This window comes from Scomber japonicus, chromosome 19, assembly GCF_027409825.1.
Source record: "Scomber japonicus isolate fScoJap1 chromosome 19, fScoJap1.pri, whole genome shotgun sequence".
NCBI classification, from domain to species: Eukaryota; Metazoa; Chordata; class Actinopteri; order Scombriformes; family Scombridae; genus Scomber; species Scomber japonicus.
The window spans coordinates 33,084,587-33,104,586 of record NC_070596.1 but is presented as its reverse complement, the minus strand read 5'-3'; the positions used below and the strand labels follow the sequence as shown (position 1 = coordinate 33,104,586).

Genomic DNA, 20,000 nt, shown 5'->3' with positions numbered 1-20,000 from the left:
TCTATGACGTACCTGTTGAAGGGGGCGGGGCTAAGTCACATGCTCATCCAGCGCGTTCACTACGCTGTGAAGAAACATTTCGCCCAGCAACAGACACTCGAGTTTCTATGGCGACAGAGCTGGGGTCAGTTTCAACCAATCAGAACCTTTTCTTATTTTCATTATCGAGTAAAATTTGATTGGCGGCTTCTTTCCTTTAATCCCGCCCACTTCCTGTGCAGACTCCTCCCCCCGCAGTGACATCACGTGTCACATGATGCCGTTCTACAGCTACGACGTTCCGCACACGTGCGGTCCGAACCCGGCAGTCTGTTGTCAGTTCGACTTCCTGCGTCTGCCGGGGGGGCGGGTCTTCTGCCCCTGGAGGATCCCGCCGCAGCCAATCACAGAGCAGAACGTCAAAGAGCGGTAACAAGGGGGCGGGGCTAAACTATATTTAATCACTGATTGGCCTTTGACCTCACTGTCTGTCTCTTCATCCCGCCCCCTCAGAGCTCACCTCCTATTGGACCAGTACCGGCAGAAGTCCCGCCTCTTCCGCTCCAACGTGCTCCTCGTTCCCCTCGGCGACGACTTCCGATTCGTCGAGGCCGGCGAATGGGACGCTCAGTTCCAGAACTACCAGAAACTGTTCGACTACTTCCGGGAACACCCGGAGCTGAAGATCCAGGTAAGGGGGGGGGCAACTGCTGGGGGGGGCAACTGCTGGGGGGGGGGCAACACCTTGGGGAGTAACACCTTGGGGAGCAACACCTGGGGGGGGGGGGGCAACTGCTGGGGGGAGCAACACCTTATTATTATTGATAATGCTGACTGGTGATTGGTTCGTTGGCTCCAGGCTCGGTTCGGGACTCTGTCGGATTATTTCGAGGCGTTGTCGCGGCGACTCAGCGAGTCGGGAACCAAACTGCCGACGGTCCGCGGCGACTTCTTCACGTACGCAGACCGAGACGATCACTACTGGAGCGGATACTTCACGTCCAGACCGTTCTACAAGCGGCTCGACCGCACGCTGGAGTCCACGCTCAGGTCAGCTGGTTACTGATGATTAGCTCTTTTATACGTTATATATTATTACGTTATATACGTTATATACTTATATATACGTTTTATACTTATATATACGTTTTATTTCTGTTTGTAATTTTGGAATAAATTATGTTTTTCTCCGACAGAGCGACAGAAATCCTCTTCAGCCTCACGCTGGCGGAGATGCGTCGTTTCCATGGCGACGGTCGCCCGGTCGCCGAGTTCCCGGCACGTGAACACTTCGGTCAGCTGACGGCGGGGAGGCGGAACCTGGCACTGTTCCAGCACCACGACGCCGTCACCGGCACGGCCCGCGACTCCGTGGTAGTCGACTACGGAACCAGGTGACCTGCTAGCACGCTAGCCTGTTAGCATGTTAGCTACTTTAGAGGTTGAAAACTTTTATAAACTGTCTGACCACTGTTAGCGTTAGCATGTGGCAGGTTAAGGATTACAAAAATCATTACACACTCTTAGCATTAGTATGTTAGCAGGATTAGCTGATAAATGCTAGCATAAATCACTGTTAGCTACACAAGCTCATGAAAGTTAGCGGAAGAATGAAATTAAAGGTTAAAACTTGGTGTTAGCGTGTTAGCATCTTGTTAGCATAGGAAAGGGAATAGAATCTACTGCTACTATGTTAGCATTTTAGCCGATTAAAGCTTCCAGGTGTTAGCATGTTAGCATGGTTCATTGTTAAACATGTTGAAATATTTTTAAATAAAGTTTTATTAATCCCTCGTCTGGTTAGCAGATAACGAGCAGTTAGCATTCTGCGTCTTTAGCGTTAGCATGTTTTCTGTCTCATTTATTCTTCATGCTCTCTGTTGAAGGACGCCGTCGCCCCCGACAACAGAAACAGGTACCGCCTCGCTTAGCGCCAGCATTTAGCATTAGCTTCCCATCACTCCCATTCATTTAGCATTAGCATGTAGCATCGACTTCCCATCACTTCCATTTAATATCGATGTTTTTTTACAGTGTACGTCGTCCGTCATGTTTGATGTTTATAAAGTTTTGATTTTTTTACATTTTGATAAAAGCAAAAATGTTCTTAATAAAATATTTGAAGTGTAAAAAAAGTTAAATCATTTTATTGTGAAAATGTTTAATTGAGAAAATAAATGGTTTTATTTTGTAGACTGTTTCGTTCCATCCTGAAACTGCGACAGGTGCTGCAGAGCTCCGCCCACTGGCTGCTCCTATTGGACAAGAGCCAGTACCACCACGACCAATCAAAGCCCTTCCTGCAAACGGTGACCTCTGACCTCATCACCTCATTATTAATATTTATGATCATTCATTACGTAACAAACATGTAGCTAATCAGGAAGTGATAATCAGGAAGTGATAATCAGGAAGTGATAATCAGGAAGTGATAATCAGGAAGTGATAATCTGTGGTATTAATCCCAGGATGATGTCATCGCGGCGCAGGACGCTCTGCCTCAGAAAACGCCGCTGACGCTCAGCAACGAGCCACGGTGAGGAAGATGCTTCACCCTTCAAAATAAAACAACAAACTCTTCAAAATAAAACAACAAACTCAAAATAAAGAAAATGTTCGATTATTTTGAGTTTGTTGTTTTATTTTGAAACAAACCAAGACGAATATTAGTGATGATGGTTTTTGTAGTCCTGAGTGAACCGGACGCACTGAGCATGTGCAGTAACCGGACGCACTGAGCATGTGCAGTAACCGGACGCACTGAGCATGTGCAGTAACCGGACGCACTGAGCATGTGCAGTAACCGGACGCACTGAGCATGTGCAGTAACCGGCAGTAACCGGACGCACTGAGCATGTGCAGTAACCGGCAGTAACCGGACGCACTGAGCATGTGCAGTAACCTGACGCACTGAGCATGTGCAGTAACCGGACGCACTGAGCATGTGCAGTAACCGGACGCACTGAGCATGTGCAGTAACTGATTTCTCGTCGCAGGTCGTTGATCATCTTCAACCCGACTGAGCAGCTTCGTGAGTCCGTCATCAGCGTCGTCGTGGATACGCCAGATGCTCAAGTGGTAGACGCGGAGACGGGTCGGCCAATGGCTGCGCAGATCTCTGCGGTGTGGGCGGAGCCAAGCAGAGCGTCTACGGAAGCTTTCCAGGTGCAAAAGAGATCCGTTATTTAGCTCACTGGTTCTGAGAGACCTGGTCCCAGCGAGACGGACAGGACACCAGCACCGGGTCCCAGTGGCGCCGGTACAGGGTCCCAGTGGCGCCGCTAGGTACCGGGTCCCAGTGGCGCTGGTACCGGGTCCCAGTGGCGCCGCTAGGTACCGGGTCCCAGTGGCGCCGGTAGACACCGGGTCCCAGTAGCAGTCAGTGGAGAACAGATGTTGAATGTAGTATAACCAGTATAACCAGTGTAATGAGGGAGGAGCATTTATTATTATTATTATGTAGTTTAGCTCCTCCCCTTCTCAGTTGCCGTCCAATCAGAGTTCAGTATGTGTTTTTTTCTGCAGCTCTCATTCGTCGCTGAACTTCCTCCTCTGGCGCTCGTCGTGTATCATGTGACCAAAGCTCCAGCTGGCTCCGCCCACCGTGCTCACTACACCTTCGTGCACGGCGAGCCGGCGAGCGTGCACGCTGAGCACTTCCAGGTGTCCCACCCCACCGGAGCCGAGGCCGACGCCCCCCTGTCGCTTAGCAACAAGCACGTCCAAATATGGAGCTCCGCAAAGACCGGCCTGCTGCAGGTCAGCCAATCAGAGCTTTCACTGAATCAGTCATCAGTAACTAGTCCTGGTTAGCACTAGCTAGTCCTGGTTAGCACTAACTAGTCCTGGCTAGTACTCTAACTAGTCCTGGTTAGCACTAACTAGTCCTGGTTAGTCCTCTAACTAGTCCTGGTTAGTCCTCTAACTAGTCCTGGTTAGTCCTCTAACTAGTCCTGGTTAGCACTCTAACTAGTCCTGGTTAGCACTAACTAGTCCTGGTTAGCACTCTAACTAGTCCTGGTTAGTACTAACTAGTCCTGGTTAGCTCTAACTAGTCCTGGTTAGCACTCTAACTAGTCCTGGTTAGCTCTAACTAGTCCTGGTTAGCTCTAACTAGTCCTGGTTAGCACTAGCTAGTCCTGGTTAGCACTCTAACTAGTCCTGGTTAGCTCTAACTAGTCCTGGTTAGTACTAACTAGTCCTGGTTAGCACTAACTAGTCCTGGTTAGCACTAACTAGTCCTGTCTCTCTGCAGAAGCTGCGGCTGTCGTCCGGTCTGGTCCGGCAGGTCCAGGTCCAGTTCTTGTGGTACGGAACCAGAACCGGAGCGAACCGGGACAAGAGCGGAGCGTACCTGTTCCTGCCGGGGGAGCCGGCCCAGGTAAGACCAGGACCAGGACCAGACCCAGACCCAGACCCAGACCCAGACCTAGACCCGGACCCGGACCCGGACCCGGACCAGACCTAGACCCAGACCCAGACCCGGACCAGGACCCGTGTGTGTGTGTGTGTGTGTGTGTGTGTGTGTGGGGGGTAAACGGCTCCACAGATCTGGTCTGGTGTGAACCAGGCGGGACCCTAACCCCCCCTCTTTCTCCCCTGCAGCCCTACTCCCCCGCTGAGCCCCCCCTCATCCGGGTTTCCAGGGGAACTGTCTTCTCTGACATCACTTCCTGTTTCCGGCACTTCACGCACACGCTCAGACTGTTCCACCTGGACGGTAACGGGTCACATGATCAGTAATTACTCATCGCTCGTCTCTCATTGGTTACTGACGCTCAGCTGTGTCTCTGCCCCAGGGCATGCTGGGAGGTCCGTGGAGGTTTCCAACATGGTGGACATCAGGTCAGAGGTCAACCGCGAGCTGGTGATGCGGCTCGTCAGCGACGTCGCCAACGGCAACCGTTTCTATACCGACCTCAACAGCTTCCAGGTTACTGACCAATCACATCGCTGCTGCTCTGTCAGCTGGCAGTTACTGATTAACCTGATTGGTTACCGATGGTTACCGATGGTTACTGATGGTTACTGATGGTTACTGATTGGTTACTAATGGTTACTGATGGTTACCGATGGTTACCGATGGTTACTAATGGTTACTGATGGTTACTGATGGTTACTGATGGTTACCGATGGTTACCGATGGTTATTGATGGTTACTGATGGTTACTAATGGTTACTGATGGTTACTAATGGTTACTAATGGTTACTAATGGTTACTGATGGTTACTAATGGTTACTGATGGTTACTGGTGGTTACTAATGGTTACTGATGGTTACTGATGGTTACTGATGGTTACCGATGGTTACCGATGGTTACTGATGGTTACTGATGGTTACCGATGGTTACTGATGGTTATTGATGGTTATTGATGGTTACTAATGGTTACTGATGGTTACTAATGGTTACTAATGGTTACTAATGGTTACTGATGGTTACTAATGGTTACTGATGGTTACTGATGGTTACTAATGGTTACTAATGGTTACTGATGGTTACTGATGGTTACTGATGGTTACTAATGGTTACTGATGGTTACTGATGGTTACTGATGGTTACTGGTGGTTACTAATGGTTACTGATGGTTACTAATGGTTACTAATGGTTACTGATGGTTACTGATGGTTACTGATGGTTACCGATGGTTACCGATGGTTACCGATGGTTACCGATGGTTATTGATGGTTATTGATGGTTACTAATGGTTACTGATGGTTACTAATGGTTACTAATGGTTACTGATGGTTACTAATGGTTACTAATGGTTACTAATGGTTACTGATGGTTACTAATGGTTACTGATGGTTACTGATGGTTATTGATGGTTACTGATGTTTACTGATGGTTGCTAATGGTTACTGATGGTTACTAATGGTTACTAATGGTTACTGATGGTTACTATTGGTTACTAATGGTTACTATTGGTTACTAATGGTTACTGGTGGTTACTGATGGTTACTGATGGTTACTAATGGTTACTAATGGTTACTAATGGTTACTGGTGGTTACTAATGGTTACTGGTGGTTACTGATGGTTATTCAATCAATCTTTATTTATAAAGCACCAAATCCCAACAGAGTCATGTGAAGGCTCTTTCCACATAGAGCAGGTCTAAACCGAACTCTTCAGGTTTCATTTAAAGAGACCCAACATTCCCACATGAGCAGCACTTGGTGACAGTGGAGAGAAAAGGTTACAGTAGTCCAGCCTAGAAGTAACTAATGCATGGATTAGTGTTTCAGCATCATTGTGAGACAGGATATGTTAGGTTAGGGTTCTAGGGTTAGGGTTCTGGACTAGTGTTTCAGCATCATTGTGAGACAGGAAGTGTCTGATTCTTGTAATATTACGCAGATGAAAGAAGGCAGTCCTTGAAATTTGTTTATGTGGGAGTTAAAGGATCCTGATCAAATATAACTCCTAGGTTCCTTACAGTGGAGCTGGAGGCCAGAGTAATGCCATCCAGAGTAGTGATGTCATCAGATAATGTGTTTCTGAGGTGTTTAGAGCCAAGCACAATAACTTCAGTGTTTCCTTACTGATCCAGATGCAGCAGCGGAGGACTCTGGAGAAGCTTCCCCTGCAGGCCAACTTCTACCCGATGAGCTCGGCGGCGTTCCTGCAGGACGCAGCGTCGCGTCTGTCGCTGCTGTCGGCTCAGAGTCAGGGCGTGGCGGCGCTGCAGCCAGGTGAGTCCCGTCACACACCTCACCTGCAGCCAGGTGAGTCCCTTCACACACCTCACCTGCACCAGGTGAGTCCCGTCACACACCTCACCTGCAGCCAGGTGAGTCCCTTCACACACCTCACCTGCAGCCAGGTGAGTCCCTTCACACACCCGACCTGCACTCATTGATCCTCCATCAGTCTGACTGTGATGCTGCCCCCTGCAGGTCAGCTGGAGGTGGTGCTGGACCGCCGGCTGCAGCAGGACGATAACCGCGGCCTCGGCCAAGGCGTCACCGACAACAAGCTGACCGCCTCGCTGTACCACCTGCTGCTGGAGGAGCGGAGGGGGGGCCAGGTGAGGGGGGGCGGGGTGAGGGGGGGGCAGAGGATTATATTACATTAATAAATGTATTATATTACTGTGAATAAGGTTCGGCTGTTTTTAATGTTTTTGTGGGGGGGTTTCTAACAGGTAGTGGGCGGAGCCTCAGTTGAACACCTGTCCCTGCTCGCCCACCTGAGCTCACTCTCCCTCAGCCACCCGCCAATCACCATGGTTGCCCCTGGCAACAGCCAGCTGCCAAAGCTCCGCCCCTTCAGGCCGCTCCGCTCCTCGCTGCCGTGTGACGTTCACCTGCTGAACCTGAGGACGCTGGAAGACCCCAAGGTACGCATCACATGACATCACATGACATCACATGACATCACATGACATCACATGACATCACATGACATCACTCTACATCACTCTACATCACATGACATCACTCTACATCACATGACATCACTCTACATCACATGACATCACTCTACATCACATGACATCACTCTACATCACATGACATCACATGACATCACTCTACATCACATGACATCACTCTACATCACATGACATCACATGACATCACTCTACATCACATGACATCACATGACATCACAGCTGCTGTTTTCTGATGTTTGTTTGTGTTAAACAGGAAGCAGACAGTCCAGGACAGGAAGTGGCTCTCCTCCTCCACAGGAAGGGCTTTGACTGTAGCTCCGCCCCTGAGCCGCCGCCGCAGTGCACGTGGAGCGCGCACGAGGAGGTGGAGTCACATGCACACTCATCAATAACATGAAGCAGATGCATGTGTTTGTCCCTCATCAATAACTGATCAGTCATTACTTATTATTATTATGTTTTTAACCCCCCCCCTCCCCCCCCCTCCCCCCCCCTCCCCCTTAACCGCCTCCCCCTCCCTCCCCCCCCCTCCTTGCCCCCCCTCCCCCTCCCCCCCCTCCCCTCCTTGCCCCCCCCCCCTCCAGGTGAACCTGGATGACCTCCTCTCTCCTCTGCCGCTGCGCTCGGTGCGACGCTCCGGTCTCACTCTGACCGACGATGAGCCGGAATCTGCCCGGCAACAGCAGCCGCCACGCATCACACGCCTTCGACCAATGGAAATCAGCGCCTTCCGCGTGGAGATAGACTAAAGGAGGAGGAGGAGGAGGAGGAGGAGGAGGAGGGAGAGGAGGAGGAGGGAGAGGAGGAGGAGGAGGAGTAGGAGGAGGAGGAGGAGGAGGAGGAGGAGGAGGAAGAGGAGGAGGAGTAGGAGGAGGGGGAGGAGGGAGAGGAGGAGGAGGAGGAGTAGGAGGAGGAAGAGGAAGAGGAAGAGGAGGAGGAGGAAGAGGAGGAAGAGGAGGAGGAGGAAGAGGAGGAGGAGGAGAGTTTCAGGTGTTCTGCTGCTGACAGGAGGAGAAACAGAAGATTTAAATTAAAATGAAGTAAAAAAGAAAAGAAGCCGTCGCCATGGAGACGCTTTAAACCACTAAACACAACAAGGTCAAAGGTCAAAACACTGACCCAATGGGAGGAGCTCGAGCCAGGGGTCAAAGGTCAAAGAAAGAAAAAAACACTGAAACTGAACTCGCACAACTACGGCAACACGGAGGGGCCAAACGCTCAGAGTGTGTGTGTGTGTGTGTGTGTATGTGTGTGTGTGTGTATGTGTGTGTATGTGTGTGTCTGTGTGTGTCTGTGTGTGTCTGTGTGTGTCTGTGTGTGTGTTTCCATGGTGACAATCAGTTGGTGTAATCCTGTTACTGCTGTTGATTTAATGTAATTGTAAATGTGGGACCAGTGTGATCGATCAGCTGATTGGTGGATGATCAGCTGATTGGCGGACGATCGATCAGCTGATTGGCGGACGATCGATCAGCTGATTGGCGGACGATCGATCAGCTGATTGGTGGATGATCGATCAGCTGATTGGCGGATGATGGATCAGCTGATTGGTGGATGATTGATCAGCTGATTGGTGGATGATCGATCAGCTGATTGGTGGATGATCAGCTGATTGGTGGATGATCAGCTGATTGGTGGATGATCAGCTGATTGGTGGATGATCAGCTGATTGGTGGATGATCAGCTGATTGGTGGATGATTGTAAAATGCACATATCGTTGCTGTGAAAGGTTTTTTGGGACTTTTTGAGGAACTTTAAAATCTTCTGGGTATTTTTTTAATTTTAGAAATTCTTTATATTTTCTATTTTACTGAAAAGTTTATGAATTATTTAAAACATGATTTTTAAAATGAATTGTTTCTGTTGGTGGAAGTTTCAAAAATAAATGAATAATTTTCCTCTTTGTGAACTTTGACTTTATTCTTTAAGCTGCGACATCATGACATCATGACATCATCATGACATCATCATGACATCATCATGACATCATCATTACATCATTACATCATTATTACATCATCATTACATCATGACATCATCATTACATCATTACATCATCATTACATCATTACATCATCATTACATCATTATTAATTATAATCTGTGTTCACAGTTTGTAGCAGCAGTAGAACATAAAAAGTTCCATCATACCCGAACCCTCTGAAAGAACTCATAGAACCTCATGAACCTACTAGAACACTGTGCTCCCAGCTCATAGAACCTTATGAACCTACTAGAACACTGTGCTCCCAGCTCATAGAACCTTATGAACCTACTAGAACACTGTGCTCCCAGCTCATAGAACCTTATGAACCTACTAGAACACTGCGCTCCCAGCTCATAGAACCTTATGAACCTACTAGAACACTGTGCTCCCAGCTCATAGAACCTTATGAACCTACTAGAATACTGCGCTCCCAGCTCATAGAACCTTATGAACCTACTAGAACACTGCGCTCCCAGCTCATAGAACCTTATGAACCTACTAGAACACTGTGCTCCCAGCTCATAGAACCTTATGAACCTACTAGAACACTGCGCTCCCAGCTCATAGAACCTTAGGAACCTACTAGAACACTGCGCTCCCAGCTCATAGAACCTTATGAACCTACTAGAACACTGCACTCCCAGCTCATAGAACCTTAGGAACCTACTAGAACACTGTGCTCCCAGCTCATAGAACATTATGAACCTACTAGAACACTGCGCTCCCAGCTCATAGAACCTTATGACCCTACTAGAACACTGCGCTCCCAGCTCATAGAACCTTATGAACCTACTAGAACACTGTGCTCCCAGCTCATAGAACCTTATGAACCTACTAGAACACTGTGCTCCCAGCTCATAGAACCTTATGAACCTACTAGAACACTGTGCTCCCAGCTCATAGAACCTTATGAACCTACTAGAACACTGTGCTCCCAGCTCATAGAACCTTATGAACCTACTAGAACACTGTGCTCCCAGCTCATAGAACCTTATGAACCTACTAGAACACTGTGCTCCCAGCTCATAGAACCTTATGAACCTACTAGAACACTGTGCTGCAGTACTCTTACTGGCCGCGGGGTGGCGGTAACGAGCTGCTCCAGTCTGACACAGAAGAAGAAGAACAGGGAGCCAATCGCAGCGCAGCCGGAAGTGACAGTCAGCTGATCACCGCTGGAAGAAGCATGAGAAACATTTCTACACAAAGTTAAAAACCTGCAAAACTATTGATGACGACACACGTGAGTTAAACTGAGACTGTAATATAATATAATGACCCTAACCTCTACTAATACAGTTATATAGTATATATAGTTATATAGTAAAACATTTTAATACAAACATTGGGGACTATCATATCATATTATATAGTATATATATAATATATTATAATATAATATATAGTATTATATTATATGGTATCCACATGATGCGGTCATCTCGAGGCTGAGGCTTGTATATTTGTATATCTTATAATATTTTTTATTCTTATTGAATCTGTTGTTATACTATGTTTACTGTTGTGTTATATGGACCTGTGTCTGTAATGAAGTTTATTATTATTATTATATAATATAATATAAGGCGCACTATATGACAGTATGTATTATTATACTGAGTTATAGTGGCTGATATCTGCCGCCAGACTCGCTTTGCTTCAAACATGTGACAGTCTGCGTGTCTGCGGGCTTACTGACCAGTTATTGATGAGTATTGATCAGTTATCAGTGATCTCGAGGCCGTATTGATCACCTGTGTGTGTGTGATCAGGTGAAGCAGGTAACTTGTTGTCTGAAGTCATTTTGAGACGTAACGACGTGAAAAAGTTAAAACTGGCAGATTTCGGGACGGAGATCTGCACGAGCTGATATCGTGACGTCACGGCTGACCTGCGGGTGGTTGCCCTCTGACGTCAGTGCCTCGTGAGAAGCACGTGGGGGGAGGTGGGGGGGTGTCAGCTGTTAAAACTCCACCGACACTGTTCATTGATTACTTATTAAATGAAATGTGCAGCTGATAGTTAGACATCATTATAAACTGATCACGTGTCACCTGATCAGTGATTGACAGGTCGATGACATCATAGATCAGCTGAGACGTTTAAACCTGAAAATCAGAAACTTTAAAATAAGTTAATTAATGTGAGTATTGATTAGTGTATTGATTATTTAATAGAAAGAAATTATTTTAACAATCCGAAATATTAAAATATTATATTTATTTTCATATGAGTTAAAAAAGCAGCAAACCATCAGTAATCAATAATCTGTTGCTAGGCGACTGTTGCTAGGCGACTGATCAGTAATCAATAATCTGTTGCTAGGCGACTGATCAGTAATCAATAATCTGTTGCTAGGCGACTGATCAGTAATCGATAATCTGTTGCTAGGCGACTGATCAGTAATCAATAATCTGTTGCTAGGCGACTGATCAGTAATCGATAATCTGTTGCTAGGTGACTGTTGCTAGGTGACTGATCAGTAATCGATAATCTGTTGCTAGGTGACTGTTGCTAGGTGACTGTTGCTAGGTGACTGTTGCTAGGTGACTGTTGCTAGGTGACTGTTGCTAGTTGACTGATCAGTAATCAATAATCTGTTGCTAGGTGACTGATCAGTAATCAATAATCTGTTGCTAGGTGACCGTTTTGTACTTCGCTAAAAGCGCAGAGCTGACGGGAGTGAAGGAGGAGGAGCTTGTTGCCGTGCCGACACCAATCAGCAGCCTGGAACTTTGGACACTGTTGCTACAGCGACACCCGAGGTACCGATGACATCACTGCGATGACATCATCACTACTCCTCTGTCTGTGGCGATGACATCATCACTACTCCTCTGTACAATAACTAGTTTAAATATAAACACTGTGTGTGTGTATGTGTGTGTGTGTGTGTGTGTGTGTGTGTGTGTGTGTGTGTGTGTGTGTGTGTGTGTGTGTGTGTGTGTGTGTATATCTGTGTGTGTGTGTGTGTGTGTGTGTGTGTGTCTAGACTCCGCCTCCTGCAGGATCAGGTGGTGTTGGCGGTGCGTCAGCAGTACGTTGCCATCGGCGACCAGCTGGTTACCCTGGGAGACGGAGACGAGGTCGCCGTGGTGCCGCCGCTCAGCGGAGGATAAACACATGATGGTAGGTTACTGGGTACTGGTTACTGGTCACTGGGTACTGGGTACTGGTTACTGGTTACTGGTTACTGGTTACTGGTTACTGGTTACTGGTTACTGGTTACTGGTCACTGGGTACTGGTTACTGGTTACTGGTTACTGGTTACTGGTTATTGATTACTGGTCACTGGTTACTGGTTACTGGTTATTGATTACTGGTTACTGGTTACTGGTTACTGGTTACTGGTCACTGGTTACTGGTTACTGGTTACTGGTCACTGGGTACTGGTTACTGGTTACTGGTTACTGGTCACTGGTCACTGGGTACTGGTTACTGGGTACTGGTTACTGGTTACTGGTTACTGGTCACTGGTCACTGGTTACTGGTTACTGGTCACTGGGTACTGGTTACTGGTTACTGGTTACTGGTTACTGGTCACTGGGTACTGGTTACTGGTTACTGGGTACTGGTTACTGGTTACTGGGTACTGGTTACTGGTTACTGGTTACTGGTTACTGGTTACTGGTCACTGGTCACTGGTTACTGGTTACTGGTCACTGGGTACTGGTTACTGGTTACTGGTTACTGGTCACTGGGTACTGGTTACTGGGTACTGGTTACTGGTTACTGGTTACTGGTTACTGGTTACTGGTCACTGGGTACTGGTTACTGGTCACTGGGTACTGGTCACTGGTCACTGGGTACTGGTTACTGGTTACTGGTTACTGGTTACTGGTTACTGGTCACTGGGTACTGGTTACTGGTTACTGGGTACTGGTTACTGGTCACTGGTCACTGGGTACTGGTTACTGGTCACTGGTCACTGGTCACTGGGTACTGGTTACTGGTTACTGGGTACTGGTTACTGGTCACTGGGTACTGGTTACTGGTCACTGGTCACTGGTTACTGGTTACTGGGTACTGGTTACTGGTTACTGGTTACTGGGTACTGGTTACTGGGTACTGGTTACTGGTTACTGGTCACTGGGTACTGGTTACTGGTTACTGGGTACTGGTTACTGGTTACTGGTTACTGGTTACTGGTTACTGGTTAGTGGTTACTGGTTACTGGGTACTGGTTACTGGGTACTGGGTACTGGTTACTGGTTACTGGTTACTGGTTACTGGTCACTGGTTACTGGTTACTGGTCACTGGGTACTGGTTACTGGTTACTGGTTACTGGTCACTGGTTACTGGTTACTGGTTACTGGTCACTGGTTACTGGTTACTGGTCACTGGGTACTGGTTACTGGTCACTGGTTACTGGTTACTGGTCACTGGGTACTGGTTACTGGTTACTGGTTACTGGTTACTGGCTCAATAAGTCCCTGGTTACTGGTTACTGGTTACTGGCTCAATAAGTCCCTGGTTACTGGTTACTGGTTACTGGTTACTGGTCACTGGGTACTGGTCACTGGGTACTGGTTACTGGGTACTGGTTACTGGTTACTGGTTACTGGTTACTGGGTACTGGCTCAATAAGTCCCTGGTTACTGGTTACTGGTTACTGGTCACTGGGTACTGGTCACTGGGTACTGGTTACTGGTTACTGGTTACTGGTTACTGGTCACTGGTTACTGGGTACTGGCTCAATAAGTCCCTGGTTACTGGTTACTGGTTACTGGTCACTGATCAGGTCTGTGATGTTTCAGAGATGGCGTTGTCGGAGGAGCCGAGAAATGTCTTCAAGCTGACCCGTGATTGGCTGTCTGTACAGGAAGTGGTGGATGCCGTCAGCAGCGCTTCCTGTGGAGCCGTTTCAGTTTTTATAGGTTCGGATCTCCTCTTCTCTTCTTCTCTTCTTCTCTTCTTATCTTCTTATCTTCTTATCTTCTTCTCTTCTTCTTCTCTTCTTCTCTTCTTCTTCTCTTCTTCTCTTCTTTAAAAATAAAGTCCTGAACATGAGATTCAGTTTCATCACATAAATGATTTAATATCCAATATCTGTGTGTGTGTGTGTGTGTGTGTGTGTGTGTGTGTGTGTGTGTGTGTGTGTGTGTGTGTGTGTGTGTGTGTGTGTGCAGGTACGACCCGTGAGGACGAGTGTGACGGCAGGAAGGTGATTGGTTTAGAGTACGAGGCGTACGAGCTAATGGCCCAATCCGAGTTCAGGAAGCTGTGTGATGACATCAGAGCACGCTGGCCAACCGTGACGCACATCTGCGTCCATCACCGCCTCGGGTGGGTGAAGGTGGGGGAGGCCAGCGTTGCCATGGCGATCTCATCTCCTCATCGCCAGGACGGCCAGCAGGCGATCCAGCACTGCATCAGCCAGCTGAAAGCCAGCGTCCCCATCTGGAAGAAGGTGGGCGGAGTCAGCTGACAGGAAACAGCTGACAGGAAACAGCTGACAGGAAACAGAGGGTGGTATAGGATGGTATAGGACGGTGTAGGATGGTGTAGGATGGTGTAGGATGGTAGAGGATGGTAGAGGATGGTAGAGGATGGTATAGGATGGTAGAGGATGGTGTAGGATGGTAGAGGATGGTGTAGGATGGTATAGGATGGTGTAGGATGGTGTAGGATGGTATAGGATGGTAAAGGATGGTATAGGATGGTAGAGGATGGTATAGGATGGTAGAGGATGGTATAGGATGGTATAGGATGGTATAGGATGGTGTAGGATGGTAGAGGATGATGTAGGATGGTGTAGGATGGTATAGGATGGTATAGGATGGTAGAGGATGGTATAGGATGGTATAGGATGGTAGAGGATGGTAGAGGATGGTATAGGATGGTGTAGGATGGTATAGGATGGTAGAAGATGGTATAGGATGGTGTAGGATGGTATAGGATGGTGTAGGATGGTATAGGATGGTAGAGGATGGTATAGGATGGTATAGGATGGTAGAGGATGGTATAGGATGGTAGAGGATGGTAGAGGATGGTAGAGGATGGTGTAGGATGATATAGGATGGTGGAGGATGGTGGAGGATGGTATAGGATGGTATAGGATGGTATAGGATGGTGGAGGATGGTGGAGGATGGTATAGGATGGTATAGGATGGTAGAGGATGGTATAGGATGGTATAGGATGGTATAGGATGGTGGAGGATGGTGGAGGATGGTATAGGATGGTAGAGGATGGTAGAGGATGGTAGAGGATGGTATAGGATGGTGTAGGATGGTAGAGGATGGTAGAGGATGGTATAGGATGGTGTAGGATGGTATAGGATGGTAGAGGATGGTAGAGGATGGTAGAGGATGGTGTAGGATGATATAGGATGGTGGAGGATGGTGGAGGATGGTATAGGATGGTATAGGATGGTATAGGATGGTGGAGGATGGTGGAGGATGGTATAGGATGGTATAGGATGGTAGAGGATGGTATAGGATGGTATAGGATGGTATAGGATGGTGGAGGATGGTGGAGGATGGTATAGGATGGTAGAGGATGGTAGAGGATGGTAGAGGATGGTATAGGATGGTGTAGGATGGTAGAGGATGGTAGAGGATGGTATAGGATGGTGTAGGATGGTAGAGGATGGTATAGGATGGTAGAGGATGGTGGAGGATGGTAGAGGATGGTGGAGAATGGTGTAGGATGGTAGAGGATGGTGGAGGATGGTAGAGGATGGTAGAGGATGGTAGAGGATGGTGTAGGATGGTAGAGGATGGTAGAGGATGGTGTAGGATGGTGTTGGATGGTATAGGATGGTGTTGGACGGTAGAGGACAGTAGAAGATGGTAGAGGATGGTAGAGGAGGGTGTAGGATGGTATAGGATGGTATAGGATGGTGTAGGATGGTGTAGGATGGTAGAGGATGGTGTAGGATGGTAGAGGATGGTAGAGGATGGTGTTGGATGGTATAGGATGGTGTAGGATGGTAGAGGATGGTGTAGGATGGTATAGGATGGTATAGGATGGTGTTGGATGGTAGAGGATGGTGTAGGATGGTAGAGGATGGTAGAGGATGGTGTTGGATGGTATAGGATGGTATAGGATGGTAGAGGATGGTGTAGGATGGTATAGGATGGTGTAGGATGGTGTAGGATGGTGTAGGATGGTATAGGATGGTGTAGGATGGTAGAGGATGGTAGAGGATGGTGTAGGATGGTGTAGGATGGTAGAGGATGGTGTAGGATGGTATAGGGTGGTATAGGATGGTGTAGGATGGTGTAGGATGGTAGAGGATGGTGTAGGATGGTATAGGGTGGTATAGGATGGTGTAGGATGGTATAGGATGGTATAGGATGGTATAGGATGGTAGAGGATTGTGTAGGATGGTATAGGATGGTGTAGGATGGTGTAGGATGGTATAGGATGGTATAGGATGGTAGAGGATGGTATAAGATGGTATAGGATGGTATAGGATGGTGAAGGATGTATAGGATGGTAGAGGATGGTATAGGATGGTAGAGGATGGTATAGGATGGTATAGGATGGTGTAGGATGGTAGAGGATGGTATAGGATGGTATAGGATGGTGTAGGATGGTAGAGGATGGTAGAGGATGGTGTAGGATGGTGTAGGATGGTAGAGGATGGTGTAGGATGGTATAGGGTGGTATAGGATGGTGTAGGATGGTGTAGGATGGTAGAGGATGGTGTAGGATGGTATAGGGTGGTATAGGATGGTGTAGGATGGTATAGGATGGTATAGGATGGTATAGGATGGTAGAGGATGGTATAGGATGGTAGAGGATTGTGTAGGATGGTATAGGATGGTGTAGGATGGTGTAGGATGGTATAGGATGGTATAGGATGGTAGAGGATGGTATAAGATGGTATAGGATGGTATAGGATGGTGTAGGATGGTGTAGGATGGTATAGGATGGTATAGGATGGTAGAGGATGGTAGAGGATGGTATAGGATGGTATAGGATGGTATAGGATGGTAGAGGATGGTATAGGATGGTATAGGATGGTAGAGGATGGTATAGGATGGTATAGGATGGTATAGGATGGTAGAGGATGGTATAGGATGGTATAGGATGGTATAGGATGGTATAGGATGGTAGAGGATGGTATAGGATGGTAGAGGATGGTATAGGATGGTGTAGGATGGTATAGGATGGTAGAGGATGGTAGAGGATGGTAGAGGATGGTGTAGGATGGTATAGGATGGTAGAGGATGGTGTAGTATGGTATAGGATGGTATAAGATGTCTAGGATGTAGAGGATGGTGTAGGATGGTATAGGATGGTAGAGGATGGTGTAGGATGGTAGAGGATGGTATAGGATGGTAGAGGATGGTAGAGGATGGTATAGGATGGTAGAGGATGGTGTAGGATGGTAGAGGATGGTATAGGATGGTAGAGGATGGTATAGGATGGTATAGGATGGTGTAGGATGGTATAGGATGGTGTAGGATGGTAGAGGATGGTGTAGGATGGTAGAGGATGGTATAGGATGGTAGAGGATGGTATAGGATGGTATAGGATGGTGTAGGATGGTATAGGATGGTGTAGGATGGTAGAGGATGGTGTAGGATGGTATAGGATGGTAGAGGATGGTATAGGATGGTGTAGGATGGTAGAGGATGGTATAGGATGGTGTAGGATGGTATAGGATGGTGTAGGATGGTATAGGATGGTGTAGGATGGTAGAGGATGGTGTAGGATGGTAGAGGATGGTGTAGGATGGTATAGGATGGTAGAGGATGGTATAGGATGGTGTAGGATGGTAGAGGATGGTATAGGATGGTGTAGGATGGTAGAGGATGGTATAGGATGGTGTAGGATGGTGTAGGATGGTAGAGGATGGTGTAGGATGGTATAGGATGGTGTAGGATGGTGTAGGATGGTAGAGGATGGTGTAGGATGGTAGAGGATGGTAGAGGATGGTAGAGGATGGTGTAGGATGGTAGAGGATGGTATAGGATGGTGTAGGATGGTAGAGGATGGTATAGGATGGTGTAGGATGGTAGAGGTTAAACTCACTAAACTAACATTTTTTTTAAAAACCTGAAAAAATAAAAGCTAACAGAAGGCGTGCTGTGATTGGCAGGAAGTTTACGACACGCAGGAGGAGAGCTGGAAGGAGAATGCTGAGTGTCCCTGGACCGCTGCCCGAGGAGACCCCCCCCCCCCCCCCCGCCCCCCTTCCAATCAATAAGCAATAATCAATGATCAATGAATGTGAGTCTGACATGTTGGTGGAAATAAACTGAAGGTTATTAATAAAACTGTGAGTCAGCTGCTCTCTGTCTCATTAAAGTTCACTTCATGTAAAATATTAGTTAGTGAAAGACCACACACACACACACACACACACACACACACACACACACACACACACACACACACACACACACACACACACACATACACACACACACACCTACACACACATACACACACACACACACACACACACACACACACACACACATACACACACACACACACACACACACACACACACACACACACACACACACACACTCACACTCACACACATACACAATCACACACAATCACACACACACACACACACACACACACACACACACACACACACACACACACACACACACACACACATACACACACATACACAATCACACACAATCACACACACACATACACACACACACACACACACACACACACACACACACACACACACACACACACACACACCTGAGTGTGTGAGTGTGTGAGGGAGTGAGTGAGGGAGTGAGTGAGTGAGTGAGGGAGGGAGTGAGATGGTATAGGATGGTACCAGGTACTATCCCTGATGAAGCAGCAGGTACTATCCCTGATGGAGCAGCAGGTACCAGATACTATCCCTGATGGAGGAGCAGCAGGTACCAGGTACTATCCCTGATGGAGGAGCAGCAGGTACCAGGTACTATCCCTGATGGAGCAGCAGGTACCAGGTACTATCCCTGATGGAGCAGCAGGTACCAGGTACTATCCCTGATGGAGCAGCAGGTACTATCCCTGATGGAGCAGCAGGTACCAGGTACTAACCCTGATGGAGCAGCAGGTACCAGGTACTATCCCTGATGGAGCAGCAGGTACCAGGTACTATCCCTGATGGAGGAGCAGCAGGTACCAGGTACTAACCCTGATGGAGCAGCAGGTACCAGGTACTATCCCTGATGGAGCAGCAGGTACCAGGTACTATCCCTGATGGAGCAGCAGGTACCAGATACTATCCCTGATGGAGGAGCAGCAGGTACCAGGTACTATCCCTGATGGAGGAGCAGCAGGTACCAGGTACTATCCCTGATGGAGCAGCAGGTACCAGGTACTATCCCTGATGGAGCAGCAGGTACCAGGTACTATCCCTGATGGAGCAGCAGGTACTATCCCTGATGGAGCAGCAGGTACCAGGTACTAACCCTGATGGAGCAGCAGGTACCAGGTACTATCCCTGATGGAGCAGCAGGTACCAGGTACTATCCCTGATGGAGCAGCAGGTACCAGGTACTAACCCTGATGGAGGAGCAGGTACCAGGTACTATCCCTGATGGAGGAGCAGCAGGTACCAGGTACTAACCCTGATGGAGGAGCAGGTACCAGGTACTATCCCTGATGGAGGAGCAGGTACCAGGTACTATCCCTGATGGAGGAGCAGCAGGTACCA

General features: G+C 47.8%; 3 protein-coding genes across 3 annotated transcripts in view; all 3 read left to right on the top strand.

Annotated features, from left to right (window-relative positions):
- man2a1 (mannosidase, alpha, class 2A, member 1) overlaps nucleotides 1-9,281 on the top strand; it is a 13,855-nt gene extending 4,574 nt beyond the window's left edge. Inside the window, exons 8-24 of the mRNA XM_053339417.1 lie at nucleotides 1-124; nucleotides 222-408; nucleotides 493-670; nucleotides 839-1,029; nucleotides 1,176-1,373; nucleotides 2,174-2,288; nucleotides 2,448-2,515; nucleotides 2,976-3,144; nucleotides 3,505-3,738; nucleotides 4,235-4,360; nucleotides 4,585-4,699; nucleotides 4,779-4,912; nucleotides 6,529-6,670; nucleotides 6,875-7,005; nucleotides 7,123-7,317; nucleotides 7,625-7,735; nucleotides 7,956-9,281. The exon at nucleotides 1-124 is cut by the window's left edge and continues 50 nt beyond it. Coding sequence (XP_053195392.1) covers nucleotides 1-124; nucleotides 222-408; nucleotides 493-670; nucleotides 839-1,029; nucleotides 1,176-1,373; nucleotides 2,174-2,288; nucleotides 2,448-2,515; nucleotides 2,976-3,144; nucleotides 3,505-3,738; nucleotides 4,235-4,360; nucleotides 4,585-4,699; nucleotides 4,779-4,912; nucleotides 6,529-6,670; nucleotides 6,875-7,005; nucleotides 7,123-7,317; nucleotides 7,625-7,735; nucleotides 7,956-8,120 — 2,583 coding nt within the window. The 3' untranslated portion in view covers nucleotides 8,121-9,281. The remainder of the gene's footprint in view (nucleotides 125-221; nucleotides 409-492; nucleotides 671-838; nucleotides 1,030-1,175; nucleotides 1,374-2,173; nucleotides 2,289-2,447; nucleotides 2,516-2,975; nucleotides 3,145-3,504; nucleotides 3,739-4,234; nucleotides 4,361-4,584; nucleotides 4,700-4,778; nucleotides 4,913-6,528; nucleotides 6,671-6,874; nucleotides 7,006-7,122; nucleotides 7,318-7,624; nucleotides 7,736-7,955) is intronic.
- A 1,230-nt stretch (nucleotides 9,282-10,511) lies between these two features.
- On the top strand, nucleotides 10,512-12,488 carry LOC128379786 (molybdopterin synthase sulfur carrier subunit). The gene is made up of 3 exons (XM_053339422.1): nucleotides 10,512-10,602; nucleotides 12,000-12,124; nucleotides 12,352-12,488. The coding sequence occupies exons 1-3, from the start codon at nucleotides 10,591-10,593 to the stop codon at nucleotides 12,476-12,478; spliced, it is 264 nt and encodes an 87-aa protein (XP_053195397.1). The 5' UTR covers nucleotides 10,512-10,590; the 3' UTR covers nucleotides 12,479-12,488.
- Nucleotides 12,489-14,119: 1,631 nt separating this feature from the next.
- Nucleotides 14,120-18,574, top strand: LOC128379785 (molybdopterin synthase catalytic subunit). Its single transcript, XM_053339421.1, has 3 exons — nucleotides 14,120-14,237; nucleotides 14,490-14,770; nucleotides 18,414-18,574. The coding sequence occupies exons 1-3, from the start codon at nucleotides 14,120-14,122 to the stop codon at nucleotides 18,519-18,521; spliced, it is 507 nt and encodes a 168-aa protein (XP_053195396.1). The 3' UTR covers nucleotides 18,522-18,574.
- Nucleotides 18,575-20,000: the final 1,426 nt, after the last annotated feature.

What these genes read in the sequence shown, in the direction of transcription:
- LOC128379785 (XM_053339421.1), top strand. Translation starts at nt 14,120, where the DNA reads ATGGCGTTGTCGGAGGAGCCGAGAAATGTCTTCAAGCTGACCCGTGAT. An exon ending in AGCCGTTTCAGTTTTTATAG is followed by an intron (nt 14,238 to 14,489) that starts GTTCGGATCTCC and finishes GTGTGTGTGCAG; the next exon opens with GTACGACCCGTGAGGACGAG. An exon ending in GCGTCCCCATCTGGAAGAAG is followed by an intron (nt 14,771 to 18,413) that starts GTGGGCGGAGTC and finishes TGTGATTGGCAG; the next exon opens with GAAGTTTACGACACGCAGGA.
- LOC128379786 (XM_053339422.1), top strand. An exon ending in TTGCTACAGCGACACCCGAG is followed by an intron (nt 12,125 to 12,351) that starts GTACCGATGACA and finishes GTGTGTGTCTAG; the next exon opens with ACTCCGCCTCCTGCAGGATC.